General features: G+C 41.8%; 1 protein-coding gene across 2 annotated transcripts in view; it reads left to right on the top strand.

The window, feature by feature from the left end:
* Window positions 1-22962, top strand: part of plcb3 (phospholipase C, beta 3 (phosphatidylinositol-specific)) — a 57801-nt gene that overhangs the window by 5991 nt on the left and 28848 nt on the right. For both annotated transcript variants that reach the window (XM_027278153.1, XM_019255642.2), the window contains exon 2: window positions 18325-18411. In XM_027278153.1, the coding sequence (XP_027133954.1) occupies window positions 18325-18411 (87 nt within the window). The remainder of the gene's footprint in view (window positions 1-18324; window positions 18412-22962) is intronic.

Genomic DNA, 22962 nt, shown 5'->3' with positions numbered 1-22962 from the left:
CTTCGTAAGCTGCTTCCTCATGAATTTCGATAAGGACATCGATAGCTCTCTCACGTGTCGGTAAATATGCAGCAGCCAGTTAGCTTAGCTTAGCATCGAGAACTGACAAAGGCGATAGTCACCCCCCAGATTTCTGGCACAGACAAAAAGTAAAGACAAAAGCACTCATTGTTACTTTATATCTGTATATTTGCTCAGTCTGTTCAAAAAGTGCAAAAAAAAAAAAAGAAAAGCCTTTTCCTGCCTTTATGCTATTATAAGCTATCACGGTGCTAAACATCTCCTCATCTAAGTCTCAGCAAGAAAGCGAAATGTCAAACTCAGGCCATTGTCAACTTTTTTCATATTTCCTGAATGCTGATTAAAACCTGTTTTTTCTGTTCATGCAATGACTAAACTTGTTTCTTTTTTTAATTTAATTTTTTGATGTCTCTATTCCATCTCTACCATCTGAATCACCGTTATAAGACTACATTTCCCTTGAACGATTCCTTACAAAATTGATTCAAAACTTATTTTCAGAATAAAACACATCCGTGAGCCAGTTCTAAACTTTCCTCCTGTACATTCTCTCTTACAATGTTGAGACATGTCGAGTAGCTCCCTTTTATTTGGTCTTATTTCGTTTCCTGCTCGGCTTTCCACTTCATATCATGCCAAAGCATGTTTTTATGATGCCACGACACTGATAAAATCATCCACCGAGCAGCCTTGAATGACCCTTGCTCTCCTTAATAAGATAAATGAGAGGAGAATTTTTCTGCAGTGTGTTGTGCAGCATTTCGTGAGTGCACCTGAGACGTGACCGCCAATATTTCAAACTGTAATCCTCAGACAGGATTCCTTTTCTCGGCAGAGTCCGCGTCCTGGGACCTGTGGCAAATACAACAGGCTCCACTTCGTTGCCAGCTGTTTCCTGTGTGCAACATTTTCAGAAAGTTGGATGTCTCGGTTTGGCAAATAGATTGAACGGAAGGCAACAGGCCCAAATTGTCATAATCAATCAGAAGTGAATTTGTAAGAGTTGAGGAGATGGAGTGAGTAGAGGAGCAGGAGGGGAGGAGGAAACACAGGCTTGTGTGCAAGGTCTGACGCCATGGCCGAGAACACTGCCGACATCCTGACAGAGGGGTGAAAACAAGGGATGGATGGATTGATGGAGAGCGGGGAGGCAAGAGAGCGAGAGGTGGAAGGTCAACCACAGCCACATGTGAAGTGTGGGGCAGGCATCTGGACGCTCCATCCTTCCCCTCCTCTTTTCACTCTGTTCTAATTTGACTACCGTTCACTGCACATGTAATCTAATGTGCGATCTCTACCCCATTCATTCCCTTGTCATTCTTCCTATCACTCTCTCTTCCTCTTCGATTAGTCCTCTGTCCGCTTCCCTTTTTTTTTTTTTTTGGATTTTCATTTCCTCTGTCCTCGTTTTTTTTCTGTCTTGTTTGAGTTTTTGATCTCTGGCTGGCTTGTGTATGAACACCATGAGGGTTTAAGGGTCTTCCTATACTTCATAATTCATCCAACAGCCCCCTTTTTAATATATTTGGTTTGGTTATGAATTTCTTTATTTCAAGACTTTAATGACACTACAGTGTCCCAGTAGTCCGTTGTCACCGTACAACTGACCTGCTTTTCCTCAACGTGTATCTCCAAAACTCTCAAAGAAAAAAAATACCCTCGTCATAACCTGTTTTACCAAGGGTAAATTGTAGAAGAACTTTCTCAACTAATGATGGAGCAACATAAAATCTAAATAATTGAATTTGGATCTACTTGGTTTTACTTTCATTGCAGTGCACAGACGTACTTAAAATGTCATTTAAAATTCAAAGTAGGGTTTCTTTTTAATGTCTTCCTTGAGATTCTTCAGGAAAGCTTATTCACAAACACACCAAGCTTAGTCGTATAAAGCATGTATAGATAGACCTTCAAATAAAGGTCGCTGAGGTCGCACTGGTTAGGTTTAATCACTGAAACTTCCTACAAACGTAACTAACATACTGCTATGCAGTTAACTTACATACAGTCTAATATCAACATAGACCTGTGTTTCGTGTAGGACGCGTCTACAGCAGTCCAGTGTTTGTTTGACTCCATCCACCTCACCTGTCCAACACAGGGTGGCTATCAGATATTGCTATGACTTTCCTAAACCGATGATTCACGGCCCATCTCAATAGGGCATACCACACCAACAGTGGCTGGGGTTGTCTGGTGCCGAAACTTGATACTGCCCACCGGGGAGAAATTAGGGTAAAATCTGAAAAGAATCTTTGCCACTTTATTTAGCTTGATGGAACCCATATACACTGGTGTACTGTTCACTCGTGTAGAACAGGCACTAACACTTGTAGAGTTAGTGGCTCATTTCCTGAGTAGATGTTGGATCAGATGAATGTTAACTGACTGTGGAGAAATTAGGTGGTGCAGCACCTGAGGACAGGATGTTTAGGGCACATAGAGAGTACTGGAGTAATGAAAAAGAAAATCAATACTAACCAAGAGTCCAGAGTGACCTCAAATGCGTGTTTACACCTCACTACATGTAATGCTGTTTAATAAATACACTATACCACACACACAAATATGCACTTGACTGACCCGCCAGTCGGTTCCTGTACTCTATTCTAAGCTTATTTTCCCCTGCCCGGCCCCTCCCTCCCTCTTTCCTCTCCCCTCTCTCGGGTCCAAAGGTTACCACTGTCATCAACTTTTGCCATGTTGCCAAAGCAGCAGCTCAAACACACTCGCATTAAGTGCACACTGACCCTCTTTCTAACACCACTCCAGTTAACCGTCGCTGAACTCGCACACCGGTACGGCAAGACCAAAGGTGGCATTCACTCGCGGCAGCCGACTTTTATCAGTTTCTCGCTAATTGCTTTTCTCCTGACTCCCCACACACCACACTCTCACACACACATTAAGTCGTGGTGTGTGTGTGTGTGTAGACAAGAGAGGCTAGAATAGGCATTGTGTTTGTCTTTCTACATGTGTATTCCCTTAGAGATTGTGATTCGTCAAGAGGGCTCATTAGCTGGTGTCCATCCATGTAAGACCTCAGACTCAGAGGGTGGTCCATCCACTCGGTGTGGGTGTGTTGTGGTGTGTGTGTGTGTTGACCATTGACGGTCACATACATGAAGGTGTTTGCGAGGGTCAGGGATGGGGTCTGGATGAAGAGACGCAGGCTTCAATCATTAAGGAGAGGAAAAGAAGTGATCAAAGTGTTGGAGTGAATTGAATGGGTGATTGGCATGGAGAGAAAGACAGACATGAAGAATGAAATGAAGGAAGGAGACTTTAGAGGGTTCTACATATGGCAGATAAGTAGGGAGCTGGGTGAGGTCCAATTATAATCTACCACCCCCTCTGAAAACACCACCAAGGGCGCATGTTTATGTGAGCAAAGTGTGTGTGCGCATGCCACTAATGAGTGGCTTGGTTGGGTACGAGGGCACTTTTATAGAGCAGTTACAATGACCTTGAACAGGAATAAGTATACGAAGACAATAAATGAATGATTGGTCTATAAAATGTTGGAAAAAATGCTCTGGTTGGTTTTTAAAAAGTGAACATGTGTTGTCCAACCAACACTCTACAAGCCAAAGATATTCAGTTTATGAAGGCAATAAAGCAAGAAAGGAGCAGCAATCCTCACATTTTTTCGGATCTGGAAGCAGAAAACGTTTGAACATTCTTAAGCTTGATTTAAATGATTAATCGCTAGCCAAAAAAAGCAGTAAAATCTGTCAGCACACACGGAGAAGTTGAAAGAGTCAATGCGTTTGTGAAAGAAAGAAATGGACAAACCCAGAGAGAGGACTGTAAAGATATGTTGTATGCAGGGCACTGAAAGCAACTGCCAGTTATGTAAACTCAACGGCATAACATGCAAATATGACAGACCACAAATGGTGTGTGTGTGTGTGCGTGTTCAGACTCCTGTCTTTGCGGCTTGAAATTTTATGGAGATGCTGTTATATTACTGGTCACATGAGCCTATAGATCATATTCTCTGGGTAAATTTGTATATGTGTGTGTGTTGTGTCTGGTCCCGTGAATTCCCCGTCCTGCGTAGCTGGTAATGTAATCTACTGGACACTGGATACCCGGATGAATCTAGCAACAGAGAAAAGGTAGTAGAAAGGAGACGAAAATGCTGACATAATAAGAGTGAGTGGATTGGTTTGAGGTACACCATATCCGGTAGAGACGGCCATTTATAACTCTTGCTCTATGGGTTTAGATCTGGACTCCTACTGCCCACTTCGAAACTCTCTCTGCTCTTGTCATCAACCATTTTGGGTGCTTTATTAGTAGCTTTTGGTTATAGTCCTGCTAGCACCCATGACCTCTGACGGAGACCCAGCTTTCAGGCACTGGGCCCTAAAATGCGCCCCTGAATTCTTGGTAGCTTTCAGATTTCATAATGCTGTGCATGCAGTCAAGACTCCGTGCCTGAGCAGCGAAGCAGAACCACTAAAACTCAATGATCCTCCCACCCGTCGAACCTGGACGTGTTCTTTTCTTTGAAGGCAGCTATGACCCCATTTCACACCACAACCAAGCCAAATCTGGCAACCATATTCTAACCATCATACCCAGTGGTACTCCCACTTTTACTACTGGATGAAGATGAAAAAATGTCCACTGAGTTTTGGATTAACTGTGAAGGTGGGGTTCTGTTACAGGACGGTCATTTATCACTGTATATCACACAGGATTATGGAGTATTGTTTACTTAACTGTAAATTTTTCGCCTCATATATCATGTTGAATGTCATAAATGTTGTGCTCCTTGCACTGTCCGGGTATTTACCCATGACCAATCGTTGTGGTATGAAGGGGTCAGACCGAGGCTGCAAACATATTATCCTCACCACAGTTACACCGGGCGTAATCTGGGAAAGATATTCCTTGCCTCTCTGTTTATCTCTGCTGCGAATGACCCATCGTCCTAATGGATCCTCTTCTCTTCTTACTGTTGTACGCACTGTACATCGACGTCATGCTACGGTATAGCTTGTGTGTGGGCACCATATATATTACAATTGCTACTGTTGTTTTTTTTATACATCATAAGGTTGCCTAGTGAGGACGAGGGAGCATGAACCAGCTGTTAAAATATGAACGTGATGTTGCTCACACTGTTCCACTTACAAGCTGCCATCGCCACCTTTTAATTTTAGAACCAAGTTGAAATTTGTGTCTGATATTTTAAAGAGAGCGTTGTGTGTAGATTGTGTTTTTTTTGTGTGTTGTCCAGTTACAACAGATACCTGGATTTATGGTCTCATTTGCCTCCATAGCCCGAACCAGACACTTTTGTTTTTGCAATGATTTGCAGTTCTCAATAAACCACTTCACCATGGTTGTCGTGGCTTGTTATGGCTAGGAGGTTGTCTCTGCTGTCAGAACACTCCTCTGGTCACTACTGTTTGGTATTGTTTTGCCTCCTTCTTTTTCTTTATTCCCACCTCTTTGTCTCAGAACATCCACCACCTGAGCCGACAACCGATACACCCAACCATACAGCCATTCATGGCCTGCACATATACACGCTCCGGGCTTTCACTCGCGGTAAAGAAACTGTTCAGTGCCTCAGTGATGAAAAGAGCATTGGACCTCAAGGGTTCACCAGCCTTAAGATGTAAGTCAGCTGGCGTAAAATTGGGGTGCATTTTTTCCCCCTGGTACCGAGCGAGTAAATTGAGTAACACAGGTCACAAGTTTTCACGTCATTTCGTGAGCAGCTCGGCCTCCACCTTGTGAAGATTTGTCCGTTGCTGTTATCACCCTTGGATTACCTGACTACGTATAGTGACCGCTCCTGGTACACTTCAAGCGCTGGTGGATGTCCAGATTGAACGTCTTGTAGTCTCATACATCATCGAAGTTAAGTATACGAAATCCACTGAACCAGACGAAATTAGCAAGGTCTTCCGTGCCTCTGCTCTTGTCTTTCTTTCTCCGTCTCTACTTCCCCCTTCTTCTCCTCCTCTCGTCAACTTTCAACCTGTTCTTCAATCCCTGTCTCCCATCCATTTTCTCTCTGGCACCTTTCCTTCTTCTCATGCTCTCATTCCTCCAATCAACCTCCCTCTCACCTGCTAACTTCTTCTCCGTTAGCCGACCTGTGAGCCTAACAACTCAAGGTATGGTTTTAGTTTAAACCATGTATTAAATAGTCCCAGGAATGGGACACAAGTTTAGACTAGGAGGACTTACTTTAAGGCATAGGTCAATGTTAAGGAAAATACCCTGTTGTGGACGGTTGACAAAATGGAATGCTCATTTATATCTAGAAAGAACAAAATTGTTAAGAATTAGATTGAAGAATAGTTATTAGGATTAGACGTAGGTAGTCGAGAGTACTAAAGCAACCTCACTGGGCGTATGTCGTACGGTCTGTATAGGCTGGTATACAGTCATAATTCGCTGATAGCAATATTTCTCGGGGGGGGGCTTGTTCTTGCGTCCTACCACTCTATGATTCTCTCCAATGTTAATGAATAACAATTATGATGCTAGTTATTGTGATATTAGTGATTTATTATATTTAGTAGTATGTAAGTACAGCAACCTCCTGCTCGTATTTCATCATCCTTTGGGTACTGTCTCTTATCTCTGGTATGAATATTCTCATTATACAAGCTACCAATGTATGCTTCTCATTTTATAATAGGGATTGTCTTATTGGTTTTCTGGTTTAAACCTATTCAAGCTCATATTTGAGTTATGATCAATACGGTATTATGAATATTAACAATTTAAGTCTTTTAGTAGGCTGTCACATTTATGCTTATCGTTTCTTCTGTCGGGTCATGTTTGCTATGCAGAGAATTTGACTTTGAATCATTCAAGGCTGGAATGAATATTCACGTATGCAAAATTCAGCTGCTCCAGTTATGGTTTTTCAACATGAAAGCTATTGTCAGTTATTTATCAGCTTCGTTTTAAACGCTGGTGACAGTTTTTATTGTGTCCACCCATATCTAAAACTGTTTGTTGTGTTCAACTGTTTTGTGTTAATGTCCTGTACAGGCAATATGAGACTGACGACAGTGAATTCTGTTATCAAACTTATGATGAACGTGTGCATGATCCACCGTCACATGTAATATACAAAACAATATAGATCATCATCGTTGTTGTTCCCAGGATTGCTGGACGGTATGTTGTCAGTTTGGACAAGACTCTGACCCCTACCACTGTAATTACAGGGCCGGTAGCTGCAAATGCTTGGTTGTGGGTGGTATGTATGTGTGCGGTCATGGTATCTTGGTGTATTGAACTCCATAAATGATGATGCTAATGACATGTGGATTGGCAGGCTCCGTGTGCCATCATTAGACGCCATGAATGAGATTTCATGTTTGGCCAAATGTGTGGTTCCATCATTCGGGCAAGCTGCTGCCAACAACACGCGCACACAAACATACGATATTCTCCGTCTGTCTGTCAGCAATGCCATAATGGCAGCACCATAAAACAGCAGGTACAGCCCACTGCTGCCATAACTGGCATGGTCCTTACTTATATTGCTGGGGAGACTCTGTATAAAGGGGCGTAGCTCTGCAATGCGCAATAGAATTTTAAAATTTAACGGTATAAAAGGTGACCCAAGGCCAGAATCGAATTGAATCACTTCAAGGACTGTGTGCTAATTTAAATATGTTTTTCATACTACTTTATCTATCTATCTATCTATCTATCTATCTACGATTGAAACGTGAGTACAACTCTTTTAGAAATCACGGACTATAGGTGTGCAAAATATTTCAACTAAAATAGATAACCAGAGATAAAAATGCTCTCGAGCTATGTGCAGTGAGAGCACATGTAAATCATAAAAATATTTGTTGGTCTGGTGATTCACAAAGCGTCCAATATGGTTTTAAACACTTCTGCCCCTGTCCAGAGACTTTGAAACGCTTTCAGACGTTAACCAAGGCTGATGTAATCGACTCATGATAAAGTTTATAGTCGACACATAAACGAACACACATGGTGCCATCTTGTCTTCAGGGTTTTTTTTTTATGTTTTCCTACAAGACAATAAAAACTAATTAGCATTTATTTTGGGCTGACTTACACCTTGCCCGGTGAAGTTTGTCATAAGGATGCCAATTACAGCTTTTCAGCCAGTTCTGAGTTTGGACTTCGAGTAAAGTTGAAAAAAAAATAATAACTTACTGTTTTCAAGTATGGTTGTCTTCTTATGAATGACCCTCTCAAACTCAACTCCTGTCTTAAATCCGTTACCATAAGCAAGCTCTGACTTCAGTGGTCTCCTCTCAGAAGACTATTATATGCTATGTGTACTGTATTCGGACAAAAAAAACATTCAAGTCAGCATTGGACCTAAACACGAACACAGAGCAACACACAACAACTCACCTTGTCAAAATGAAGTGTGTCTCTGTCGAATATTTCTGTCAAAACTTGTGTTTTTATTATGCCGCGCTTTTTTCCCGCTTCCGTGTTTTTCCTCTCTCTCTCTCTCTCTGTCACACACGCAGGAGGAGACTGTAGTGGGCTGTACCCAGCCAAGTTGGAGACTGTTAAATGTCCGTCGTGTTACCGCCTCTGACCACTCCTGAGCAGAGATGTATACAGTACTGGAGTAAAGGAGTGGAGTAAAAGTACAAGTGCTAAATCAAAAAACTGACTTGAGTAGAAGTTGAAGTGTTCTTTAAACACCATACTTAAGTAAAAGTACTAAAGTATTCAAAATGTTATGTACTTAATTATTGCAAGTAGAAGTATGTAAAAAAGTGCTACTAAAGTACTGAAAGTAAAAGTACAAGCAAAAGTACAAGTACAACTACTGTTGTTTATATTATTTCAAATATTTATTAAGGCACAACTTTTAATGTTACAGTGTTACAATGTTCATGGTAGAGTTCTGTGATTTCCCATGGTCTGTGAATGCGTCTGAATGAATGCGCGAGCGAGGGGGGCGGGGGAGCAGGTGAGAGCGCGCACCTGGGTGAGTCAGGTGTATGACGTACGGCGCACGAGCGAGATTGATGTGAGACCGGGACTGTTATGTTGGTTTTTTGGCGTGGTTATGGCTGACAGTCAACGAGTCCTGGAACCAAAGCGTTCAGCAATAAATGCAGGTTTGTTCGATAACGCCTTGTCATTCATCACGTGTCCGGCTGGACGCTACAGTAGTAACGAGTAACGATTCAGCACATGAAAAATGTATCGGAGTAAAAGTAAATATGTAGTGCAGTAAAAGTGGAAGTTGGGGAAAAAAATAATACTCCAAAAAAGTACAGATACTGCATTTTAGTACTTAATGACAGTACTTAAGTAGTTCTATTCGTTACTATACATCTCTGGAAATGAAACCGGTTGAAAACTACCAAATGTACCGTTTAAGTGCCTATGAGGAATTGAAAATATATGCAGGCCTCTACTACCTTTAGCATGTGGTTTGGCTGCATCTGAGTCTATTGCTAACGTGCGTGGTAAAAGGAAGAGTTTAACATTTTGGGAAATTCGTAAGCTGCTTCCTCGATGAAAATTCGATAAGAACATCGATAGCTCTCTCACGTGTTCGGTAAATATGCAGCAGCCAGTTAGCTTAGCTTAGCATCGAGAACTGACAAAGGCGATAGTCACCCCCAGATTTCTGGCACAGACAAAAAGTAAAGACAAAAGGTCACTCATTGTTACTTTATATCTGTATATTTGCTCAGTCTGTTCAAAAAGTGCAAAAAAAAAAGAAAAGCCTTTTCCTGCCTTTATGCTATTATAAGCTATCACTGTGCTAACAATCTCCTCATCTAAGTCTCAGCAAGAAAGCGAAATGTCAAACTCAGGCCATTGTCAAACTTTTTTCATATTTCCTGAATGCTGATCTAAAACCTGTTTTTTCTGTGATGCAATGACTAAACTTGTTTCTTTTTTAAATTTAATTTTTTGATGTCTCTATTCCATCTCTGCCATCTGAATCACCGTTATAAGACTACATTTCCCTTGAACGATTCTTACAAAATTGATTCAAAACTTATTTTCAGAATAAAACACATCCGTTGAGCCCAGTTCTAAACTTTCCTCCTGTACATTTTCTCTTACATGTTGAGACATGTCGAGTAGCTCCTTTTATTGTCTTATTTTCGTTCCTGCTCGGCTTTCACTTCATATCATGCCAAAGAATGTTTTTATGATGCCACGACACTGATAAAATCATCCACCGTAGCAGCCTTGAATGACCCTTGCTCTCCTTAAATAAGATAAATGAGAGAGATATTTTCTGCAATGTGTTGTGTCAGCATTTCGTGAGTGCACCTGAGACGTGACCGCCAATATTTCAAACTGTAAATCCTCAGAAACGGATCGCTTTTCTCGGCAGAGGTGCTGCGTCACTGGGACCTTGTGGCAAAATACAACAGGCTCCACTTCGTTGCCAGCTGTTTCCTGTGTGGCAACATTTTCAGAAAGTTGGATGTCTCGGTTTGGCAAATAGATTGAACGGAAGCAACAGGCCACAAATTGTCATAATCAATCAGAAGTGAATTTGTAGATGTTGAGGAGATGGAGTGAGTAAGAGGAGCAGCAGGAGGAGGAGGAGGAAACACAGGCTTGTGTGAAGGTCTGACGCCATGCCGAGAAACACTGCCGACATCCTGACAGAGGGGTGAGAAACAAGGGATGGATGGATTGATGGACAGAGGGAAAGAGAGAGAGAGGTGGAAGGTCAACCACAGCCACATGTGAAGTGTGGGGCAGGCATCTGGACGGCTCCATCTCTTCCCCTCCTCTTTCACTCTGTTCATAATTTGACTACCGTTCACTGCACATGTAATCTAATGTGCGATCTCTACCCCATTCATTCCCTTGTCATCTTCCTATCACTCTCTCTTCCTCCTTCGATTAGTCTCTGTCCGCTTCCCTTTTTTTTTTTTGGATTTTCATTTCCTCTGTCCTCGTTTTTTTCTGTCTTGTCTTGAGTTTTGATCTCTGGCTGGACTTGTGTATGAACACAATGAGGGTTAAGGGTCTTCCTATACTTCATAATTCATCCAAACAGCCCCCTTTTTAATATATTTGGTTATGAATTATCTTTATTTCAAGACTTTAATGACACTACAGTGTCCCAGTAGTCCGTTTGTCACCGTACACTGACCTGCTTTTCCTCAACGTGTATCTCCAAAACCTCTCAAAGAAAAAATACCCTCGTCATAACCTGTTTTACCAAAGGGTAAATTGTAGAAGAACTTTCTCAACTAATGAATGAGCAACATAAAATCTAAATAATTGAATTTGGATCCACTTGGTTTTAATTTCACTGCAGTGCACAGACATACTTAAAATGTCATTTAAAATTCAAAGTAGGTGTTTCTTTTTAATGTCTTTCCTTGAGATTCTTCAGGAAAGCTTATTCACAAGACATCACCAAGCTAGTACTGTAATAAAGCATGTATTAGACCTTCAAAATAAAGGTCGCTGAGGTCGCACTGGTTAGGTTTAATCACTGAAACTTCCTACACAACGTAACTAACATACAAGTTAACTTTATATACAGTCTAATAAATCAACATAGACTTGGTTTCGTGTAGGACGCGTACAGCAGTCCAGTGTTTGTTTGACTTCCATCCACCTCAACCTCGTCCAAAAACAGGGTGCTATACAGATCATTGCTATGACTTTCCTAAACCGATGATTCACGGCCATCTCATATAGGCATACCACACCAACAGTGGCTGTGGTTGTCTGTGTGCAGAACTTGATACTCCCAACCGGGGAGAAAAATTAGGGTAAAATCTGAAAAGAAATCTTGCCACTTTATTTAGCTTGATGGGAACCCATATACACTGGGGTACTGTTCACTCTGTAGAACATGGCACTAACACTCGTAGAGTTAGTGGCTCATTTCCTGAGTAGATGTTGGATCAGATGAATGTTAAATGACTGTGGAGAAATTAGGTGGTGCAGCACCTGAGGACAGAATATGTTTAGGGCACATAGAGAGTACTGGGAGTAATGAAAAAGAAAATCACACTAACCAAGAGTCCCAGAGTGACCTCAAATGCGTGTTTACACCTACACTATGTAATGCTGTTTTAATAAATACACCTACCACAACACTAAATATGCACTTGACTGACCCGCCAGTCTGTCTGTACTCTATTCTATAGCTCATTTTCCCCTGCCCGGCCCCACTCCCTCCCTCTTTCCTCTCCCCTCTCTCGGGTCCAAAGGTTACCTACTGTCATCAACTTTTGCCATGTTGCCAAAGCAGCAGCTCAAACACACTCGCATTAAGTGCACACTGACCCTCTTTCTAACACCACTCCAGTTAACCGTCGCTGAACTCGCACACAGTACGGCAGACCAAAGGTGCATTCACTCGCGGCAGCCGACTTTTATCAGTTTCTCGCTAATGGCTTTCTCCTGACTCCCACACACACACACACTCTCACACACACATTAAGTCGTGGTGTGTGTGTGTAGAAAGAGAGGCTAGAATAGGCATGTGTTTGTCTTTCTACATGTGTATTCCCTTAGAGATTGTGATTCATCAAGAGGGGCTCATTAGCTGGTGTCCATCCATGTAAGACCTCAGACTCAGAGGGTGGTCCATCCACTCTGTGTGTGAGTGTGTGTGTGTGCGTGTGTGTGTGTGTGTTTGACATTACGGTCAAATAATGAAGGTGTTTGTCAGAGGGTCAGGGAGGGGGTCTGGATGAAGAGACACAGGCTTCAATCAATTAAGGAGGAGAAAAGAAGTGATCAAAGTGTTGGAGTGAATTGAATGGGTGATTGGCATGGAGAGAAAGACAGACATGAAAGAATGAAATGAAGGAAGTGAGACTTTAGAGGGTTTCTACATATGGCAGATAATTAGGGAGCTGGGTGAGGTCCAATTATAAATCTACCACCCACTCTGAAAACACACCATAGGGCGCATGTTTATGGTGAGCAAAGTGTGTGTGCGCATGCACTAATGAGTGTCTGGTTAGGGTACGAGGGCACTTTTATAGAGCAGTTACAATGACCTTGAACAGGAATAAGTATACGAAGACAATAAATGAATGATTGGTCTATAAAATGTTGGAAAAAATGCTCTGGTTGTGTTTTTAAATGACATGTGTTGTCCAACCAACACTCTACAAGCCAAAGATATTCAGTTTATGAAGGCATGAAGCAAGAAAGGAGCAGCAAATCCTCACATTTTTCGGATCTGGAAGCGGAGAACGTTTGACATTCTTAAGCTTGATTTAAATGATTAATCGCTAGCCAAATAAAAGCGAGTAAATCTGTCAGCACACACGGAGAAGTTGAAAGAGTCAATGAGTTGTGAAAGAAAAGTGGACAAACCCAGAGAGAGGACTGTAACAGATATGTGTGTATGCAAGGCTGCACTGAAAAGCAACTGCCAGTTATGTAAAACTCAACAGGCTTAACATGCAAATATGACAGACCACAACTGGTCTGTGTGTGTGTGTGCGTGTTCAGACTCCTGTCTTTGCGGGTTGAAAGTTATATGGGAGATGCTGTTATATTACTGGTCACATGAGCCTATAGATCATATTCCTCTGGGTAAATGTGTATATGTGCGTTTCTGTGTCTGGTCCCAGTGGAATTCCCCGTCTACTGCGTACTGGTAATGTATATACTGGACACTGGATATACCCGGATGAAGTATAGCCAACAGAGAAAAGGGTAGAAAGAAGACGAGAATGAGTGACATAATAAGAGCGTAGTGGATTGGTTGAGGTACACCATTTAAGGAGTTAAGAGAGGCCATTTAAACTCTTGCTCTATGGGATTTATGGGACTCATTGCTGCCCACTTCAGAACTCTCTAGCTCTTTGTCATCAACCATTTTTGGGTGCTTTATTAAGTATGCTATTGGTTATAGTCCTGCTGTAAGACCCATGACCTCTGACGGAGACCCAGCTTTCAGGCACTGGGCCCTAAAATGCGCCCCTGAATTCTTTGGTAGCTTTCAGATTTCATGATGCTGTGCATGCAGTCAAGACATCCAGTGCCTGAAGCAGCGAAGCAGCCACTAAAACATCAATGATCCTCCACCATGTTCGACTGTAGGGACCGTGTTCTTTTCTTTGAAGGCAGCTATGAATCCCATTTCACACCCAAACCAAGCCAAATCTGGCAACCATATTATAACCATCATACCCAGTGCTAGGTCCACACTTAGGTTACTTTACTACTGGATGAGAGATGAAAAAATGTCCACTGATGTGTTAATAATAACAGGTGATGGTGGGGTTCTGTTACAGGAGCGGTCATATTATCACTGTATATCACAACAGGATATGTGGTTACTTAACTGTAAGTTATATCATGTTGAATGTCATAAATGTTGTGCGTCTTAGCAGTGTCCAGGTATTTACCCATGACCAATCGTGTGGTATGAAGGGGTCAGACCGAGGCTGCAAACATATTTATCCTCACACAGTTAACACCGGGCGTATCTGTGAAAGATATTCCTGCCTCCTCTGTTTATCTCTGCTGAGAATGACCTCATCGTCCTAATGGATGCTCTTCTCTTCTTACTGTTGTACGCACTGTACATCGACGTCATGCTACGGTATAGCTTGTGTGTGGGCACCATATATATTAAATTCTTCTGTTTGTTTTCTTTATACATTATAAGGTTGCCTAGTGAGGACGAGGGAGCATGAACCAGCTGTAAAAATTGAACGTGATGTTGCTCACACTGTTCCACTTACAAGCTGCCATCGCCACCTTTTAAATTTTAGACCATGAAGTTGAAATTTGTGTCTGATATTTTAAAGTAGAGTGTGTGTAGATTGTGTTTTTTTTGTGTGTTGTCCAGTTACAACAGAGTACCTGGAATTTATGGTCTCATTTGCCTCCATAGCCCGAACCAGACATTTTGTTTTGCAAATGATTTGCAGTATACGCATTCAATGGTTGTCTCTGCTGTTATGGATGGAGGTTGTCTCTGCTGTAAGAACATCTGGGCCTTCCAAGCTGACTGTTTGGTATGTTGTGCCGTTTCTTTATTCCCCACCTTTTGTCTCAGAAAATCCAACCTGGCAGACAAAAGATAAACAAACATAAGCCATTATGGCTGCACATATACACGCTCAGGCTTCACTGCAAGGTAAAGAACTGTTCAGTGCTCAGTGAAAAGAGCATTTGACATCAGGTCACAGCCTTAAGATGGTAATCATGGCGTAAAATTGGAGTTGTGCAGTTTTCCCACTGGTACCAGCGAGTAAACACAGGTCACAAGTTCAGTCATTTGTAGTGCAGAGTCGGCCTCACATGTGAAGAGTTAAGTTGCTGTTCTATCACTTGGATTTACATGATAGTATAGTGACAGATCCTGGTAACTTCACAGCTGGTGGATGGTACAGATTGAAGCGTCTTGTAGTCTCATAATCATCGAAGTTTAAGTTAAGCCCACTTCAAACAGACTAAATTAAGGTCTCATGGTCGTCTTCTACTCCTGATCTCTTTGTTTCTTTTCCCCTTTCTACCTTCACCCCTTTCTTCTAATCCCTCTCCCATCCATCTTTCTCTGTCTCAAACCCTGTCTCTTCCTCTCTCTGCTCCTTCTGTTCTCATCCCAATCCAAACATCCTCCTCTCCTGCTAACTTCTTCCCTGTTAGCCGACCTTGGAGCCTAAACTAAAGGTATGTTTAGTTTAAAATGTATTAAATATGTACTGGGACACAAGTTTAGACTAAGGAGACTTACTTTAAGGCATAGGTCAATGTTAAGGAAAATACACTTTGCTTTCTTGTGGTGAGATAGATGCAACATGTTTAGTGTTAAATAAGCAAAAAGGCTGAAAACTGGGTTAATTAACATCTTCATTAACACGCTCTGTCTTGTGTAAAAACAATAAGTTGTGCTTTTACTCAGGGCGGGGACTATTTCTTGGCCGGGTGCAGTGACCAAAATCATGAATCTCATTTTACAGTCGTAATGAATAAACAAACAACATATTTTGTGTTAATTGGTGATATTTAGACGTGCAAGTTTATTTATTTATTTATTAGTTATGCTAAGCTAAGCTAACCTGCACTTGGCTGTATTTTCATATTTAGGGTACGGTCCGATATGAGGCTGGTATTGAACTTTTCATCTAACTCTCTGCAATAAAGCAAATGATAATTTGTCTTGTTTCTCCCAAATGTTTTGAATAATTAAGGGATGCAGTTATTAATTGATTTTATACTTGTTTTACAACCCCCTATTTAAGGCAAGCATCATTATTGTGAGTATACATGAATATATATAATAGGTACATAATATTATCATGATAATAAAGTAATCATTATTATAAAGTCTTTATAAAGTAGTGATGTAACATTGTGTAATTTGCTTATCTTTCTTCTGGGTCATGTTTGCTATGCAGAATTTGAATTTGAATTCATTCAAGGCTGAATGAATATTCAAGTATTCAAAATTGAGCTGCTCAGTTATGTTTTCAACATGAAGCTATTGTCATTTATTTATCAGCTTAGTTTAAAGCATGGTGACAGTTTTATTTGTTCCACCCATATCATAAAATACTGTTTGTTTGTGTTCAGCTGTTTGTGTTAAATTTCCTGTACAGGCAGAGATGACGACAGTGATGTAGTTATCAATACTTATGATGACATGTGTGCATGAGTCATCCGTCACTGTAATAACAAACAATCTAGAATCATCATCGTTGTTTCCCAGGATGTCTGGACGGTATGTTTGTCAGTTGGACCAGACTATGACCGCTTACCACTGTAATTACAGAGCCGGTAGCTGCATGCTTGCGTGTGGGTATATGTATGTGTGCGGTCATGGTATCTTGTGTATGACTCCATAATGATGATGCTAATGACATGTTGATGCAGGCTCCTGTGCCATCATTATGCTGCACATGAATGAGATTGTCATGTTGGCCAAACTGTGTGGTTTCCATCATTCAGGCAGCTGCTGCACAACACGCGCACACAAACATACGATATCTCCGTCTGTCTGTCAGCAATGCCATAATGGCAAGGCACCATAAAACAGCAGGTACAGCCACTGCTGCCATAAATGGCTTATGGTCCTTATATATTGTTGGGAGACTTCTGTAAAAGGGGTAGCTGCTGCAATGCAATCAGAATTTAAAATTTAACGGTATAAAAGGTGACCAAGCAGAATCGATTGAATACTTCAGGACTGTGTGCTTAATTTAAAATATGTTTTCATACTACTTGGGTCTAATTTTCATAAATTTGGCCATATTTTATCATATTTTATCACCTTTTCTAATAAATCAAAAACAAACAAGCTGGTATTTCTTTTGATTCAGTCCAAACACAACCTGCATAGTCCTACTGTAGAATTTATGTTGGATTAAGGGTTTACAGCCCGTCCACTGCCTCACTGAGCGACTAATGTAACAGTAGAGCAGAAGAAGTTTTACATATATAAGCCTGCAATACAACGACATTCAAATGTGAACACGTTTGAGTGACAGGCAGTCATGCAGTGGCACTCTGGGAGCAGTTAGAGATTCAGTGCATTGTTCAAAAGCACTTTCCAGCTAGCAGTCCACGCTTCATACTGTGGCCCATGCTGGATTTAAACCACTGGACGGCCAAGTCTCTATGTACTGAGCTTCCCTCTCTATGGTGCTGAATCCAAGGTCCTTCCTCAGACTTTGGAAATGGTCTTGTTCATCCATTCAGCAGCATCGCTTACAAGTTTTCTCCGTTAGTTAGCAAAGACAACAGCCATATCCTTCTTTTGAAGTGTTTCCAAGTGTTTCTACACTAAATGTTGAGTTCCAACAGATCGTTACAGATCGAATGTTTCTCTGACGTCCAAACTCCAATTGTGACAAACCTGACATGTAATCACCACGTTAGTTGTTTAAATGTAGGAACACAGCAGCATTCCTGAAAAGCAGTCAGACTGGTTGAGAAACATGAGCAGTCAGGTTATCAGAGTTTCCCAAACTTACTTGGAAGAGAAAATGAAGACAAATGCCAACATTTTCCTGAGTTCTCGGTCATAAATATTGCTATCAACTTTGATCTACGTTATAGTTGTGTACACATAATTCTTTATGAGGGAACATGGCTAAACTTGTATGAAACCTGTCTGGGCAGGGTTTTTTTCACTCATGGTTTCATGTTTGCAGACATCAGCAATAGTTTGGATGGAACAATACTATCGTATCCAATAGAACTGAACTATGAAAATAAGACCTAAATATAATTAACAGGAACTATCTATTGAGAATAAATAAAACACTGGATACTGGCTATACAATTGGAGCTCATTTCCATGTTCATCCCTCTAATGTCTCGATTTCTGTTGTTGTCTAGGAGCCAAACAGTGGGCAGCCCACCTTGGTAACCCTGAAAGTCGACCCAGATGGATTCTTCCTCTACTGGACTGGAGGGTCCAACCTGGTAAGAGATGCACATATATACATATACACTGGTTGGTCTCAAAGTAGACCAAATGGACTGTCGGCAATCTCACAAAGTATTCACAAAAACAGACATGATCGGCCACTTTAAAGCAGACCACAATGGATTTTTAATGCACTGACACGAGCGCCAACATTGATTTTACACTTATTTGTTTACTTGAACTCCACCACATATCTACACTCCTTCGTCTTCCAGTTATTTCCCTGTCTTTCTAAATGGTCGTTTCCTCCTCTCTCTTTTTGTCTCTTCATCTCTTATCGTGGTTTTATCCTGTCCATTAGTTCGGCCGTGGGTTTCATCAATTTGTCCTGGACTTTTTCTTCCTTCTCGCTGATGTCTTTGTGGTCTTCATCCTTTTAGCCCTCCTACCTCTTTCTCTGCATCCTTCTGTACTTCCAATCTCCCTCCCCTTCATCTCTTTGGTGGCTGCGCTTATGCGACTAGTTTTGTAATATTGGGTTTTAGGCATTTGGCTGACATAATTAGACAGGAGGGGAGAAAATAGGCAGTGAGTCAGCAGGATGTAGTGCACATGTATTAAAGATATTTATACGAATATTCATTTTAATATCAGTCTTTTTAGGAACGAATCCTCTATACACAGCAGGCTCTGTCTCCTCTCTCTACCTTTTTGTCTGTAGCCCTTCCATCCATCTGTCCATCTACTGCATTACATAATAATAATAATAATAATGCATTTTATTTCAAAGCGCCTTTCAGAACACCCAAGGACACTATACAAAGACAAAAAAAAAAACATAGAAATACAAAGAAAAAAGGCAATACACAATAAAAAGCACAGGCTGTAAAATATAAAACAAAAAAAATAATTAAAAGTCAAAGTGCATAGGCTAACTGAAACAAATGAGTTTTCAGTCTAGATTTGAAGAGGGGTAAAGAGTTAATATTGCGGATGTCAGGGGGTAGTGCATTCCAGAGTTGGGGAGCAGAGCAACTGAAAGCTCTACTCCCCATAGTACTGAGGCGGGCAGTGGGGACAGTAAGGAGGAGGGAGGAGGAGGAACGAAGGGAGCGAGAGGGAATAGCAGTGTGAAGAAGATTAGACAGGTAAGGAGGGGCAAGATTGTGGATGGCTTTGAAAGTATGGAGGAGTACTTTAAAATGAATTCTGTGCTTAATGGGGAGCCAGTGGAGATGCTGTAGTACAGGGGTAATATGGTGAAGTGAAGGGGTTCTGGTAATGATGCGGGCAGCTGAGTTTTGGACCAGTTGCAACTTGTGAAGGGATTTGTGGGGGAGACCAAAGAGGAGGGAATTACAGTAGTCAAGACGGGAGGTGACAAGGCTGTGTACAAGGATGGAAGAGGTGTGGGAGGAGAGGGAGGGGCGAAGACGATTAATATTGCGTAGGTGAAAGTAAGCGGACCTAGTGATGTTGTTAATGTGGGAGTGGAATGATAGAGAACTGTCTAGGATGACACCCAAGCTCTTGACCTGGGGAGAGGGGGAGACTGAGGATCCATCAATTGAAAAAGAGATATTGCTAGCTTTGGATAGGGTGGATTTGGTGCCTATAAGGAGGACTTCTGTTTTGTCACTGTTAAGTTTTAAGAAGTTGGAGGTGAACCAGGATTTGATTTCGGACAAGCATGAGGTAAGGGAGGGGGGGGGGAGAGTGACAGATGGTTTTCCGGAAAGGTAGAGCTGGGTGTCGTCGGCATAACAGTGGAAATTGATGTTAAATTTACGGAAGATGTTGCCAAGTGGAAGGAGGTAGGTGATAAAGAGGAGGGGCCCCAGGACTGATCCTTGGGGTACGCCAGAGGTAACAGGGGAGGGTTGGGATTTAAAGGACTTGAGCTGTATGAACTGTGTACGACCAGATAGATATGAGTGGAACCAGTCTAAAGGGGTGTCAGTGATGCCAATGGAGGAAAGTCTCTGGAGGAGGATGGGGTGAGAAATGGTGTCAAAGGCTGCACTTAGATCGAGGAGGATGAGGATGGAAAGTAGTCCTAGGTCAGCTGCCATGAGAAGATCGTTGGTAATTTTTATGAGGGCGGTTTCAGTGCTGTGTAGGGGGCGAAATCCAGATTGAAAGTGCTCATAGAGGGAGTTGTGAGAGAGATGAGAGTGAAGTTGAGAGGCTACAATTTTTTCTAATATTTTGGAGATGAAGGGAAGGTTGGAAATGGGGCGGAGGTTATTAAAGTCAGAGGGGTCAGATCCAGGTTTCTTAAGTATTGGAGTGACAGCAGCAACTTTGAAGGGTGGAGGAACAGTTCCAGTGCTAAGTGAAGAGTTGATGATGGCAGAGATGATGGGGAGGAGAGAAGGAAGGCAGGATTTTACAAGGGTTGTGGGTAGGGGATCAAGCTGACAGGTGGAAGACTTTGACTTGGTGATGAGGTCAGATATTTCAGAGGGCTCCGGGAGTTGGAAGGTGGATAGGATCTGGCAAAGGGGGAAGAAGTCAGGGGAGGGGAGAGAAGATGGGTTGGACTGGAGATGTTGGTGGATATTGTGAATTTTTGCATTGAAGAAGTCCATTAAGGTATTACATCTGTGTGACGTCAGCCTGGTCACCACATTTTGTGAGGCCTCCTGGATCAAATGACATTTCAGAGTAGCTCAATTAACTCACCCCTCCTCCCCCATCTCTCTCTATGTTTTTCTCCTTGCGCTGTCCCCCCTTTTTTTTGTCTGTTTATTCAAAAGGCATGTACGGAATGACCTGTTGATAACTCATATTATCACTGTGTTGCATGTTTGGGAGAGTGTATATATACATATATATATATATATAAAAAGATGTGTGTGTGTGTGTATCTGGGCCAGCGCACACGTCACCCTGTCCCGTCTGCACGTGTGTCAGCATGTGTTCACGCACTCACATAAGACAGATGCTTTAAATACTCCTTTTTATTCCGATGTCTTGCTTGTGCCTGCACATGCGCGGGCCTACTATTCCGATGTCTTGCTTGTGCCTGCACATGCGCGGGCCTACGTGTTATTGAGATAATAGGTCATTTGTCGCCCGAGGTGCAACCGTGACACTGTTTAGCAAAGAGTCCGAACGCCCGTCATTAAATCTTGTCGTCGTGACGATGAAGCCGCTATGAACGATGACTGCAAACAGATTAGAAAAGACAAACAAGAGGTTGTTTCGATGCCACATCAGCTGTAGAGTCAAGATAAAGGAAGGAAAAAACAACATGAGCATGTGTAAAATATTTTATAGTCATCCACCAGCCATAAGAGTTTGTTTAGATGTCACATCGCATCATATGGTGTTGGTTAAAAACAGGGAACATGGGCTGGAACGAGACACTCACTGAAAGGCAGATCTTTTTTTAACCCCCTGTGAACGTGCCTGCATTTAGGGTGAAATTCTCTTAAAATGAGCGTGATATGTTTGCTTACTTAGATCCAGCCATGCAAATGATTCATTTTCATATTGCAGTGTCAGATTCTTATCAAGAAACTAAAAGCATACCCAAGCCAAAGCAACTTCCGGCTGCTTCCTAGAAATGCTCCAAAGCGGGAGTGCCGAGGCCATCTCATTTGCCTCGTGTTTGGCTTTTCTTTCATTACTTACTTACTGCCTTTTTATCTTTGTTGTTGTTGGCGTGGCTAAGCTGGATTGCGGTCGCTGCTCTCGCTTCAGCAGTGGGAATGCTGCTCGCTGTTGGGCACAGCCGCAAAAAATGATATATGCCTAGAAACATCTAGACCACCCAGGGCAAATGCAGGGTGACCTGTAATAGTGCTAGTTCATTTTTTGTTATTTGAGTTTTTATATTGCCACTTTTAGTTTTTTTTTATATACAGATCATTTCATTAATTACTGTGGTGCTTTTGAACTGACATCACATGTCAGTCAAACTGTGTGGCCGGACCTATGACGTCAGTTTCTTCAACTTTTCTGCATATTAAGTTTAGCAAATGACGCAGATTTAAACCTGCTTCTGAAGATCTGGGCAAACCTCCTTTTGGGGTCTAGTGAAGTGTCTCTTCACTGTGAGGAAAAAGCCCACCTGAATGTATAGATGCTTTCCAGAAGTGTTTGAAAGTGAACGGGTAGTGACTCGAGTGATGGCAGAGTGAAGCTTTAATTCAGCGTTGTGGCTCCCCAGGAGATTTCAAACGGGAGCTGAAAAGAAAGAGGACACGGCAACACAGATATCCAGCTATTATTAACGAGAACAGTTAAATACGCTTTTACACAGATGACAAGGGTATTCTGGATGGAACCCATTTCTCTGAATAGAGGTACCCAAAATATTTAATCTCTAGTGCAGTTTTTATTTTTGCTGCTCTGCTTTTATTACTTTAGGTGTCAAAGCCAGTTTTCAACTAAAGACGTCCAGCTTTTATTTAAAGAGTCTCTTCATTCGAAGGTGATCAAGACGTATTATATCTGCTATCTGAAACTCAGTGTACCGGTGGTCAGCGAGTGGAAGTGGATCGAGATCACTAAAGTTGTTTTTAGAATCACAGCAGAAGTCTATAACCCAAAAATGTCACCACAACTTCTGCCCGACTGGAGACGAGAGGGCAGAAAGT

Source organism: Larimichthys crocea, chromosome III, assembly GCF_000972845.2.
Source record: "Larimichthys crocea isolate SSNF chromosome III, L_crocea_2.0, whole genome shotgun sequence".
Taxonomy (NCBI): Eukaryota; Metazoa; Chordata; class Actinopteri; family Sciaenidae; genus Larimichthys; species Larimichthys crocea.
This window is presented reverse-complemented; position numbering and strand designations above follow the sequence as displayed.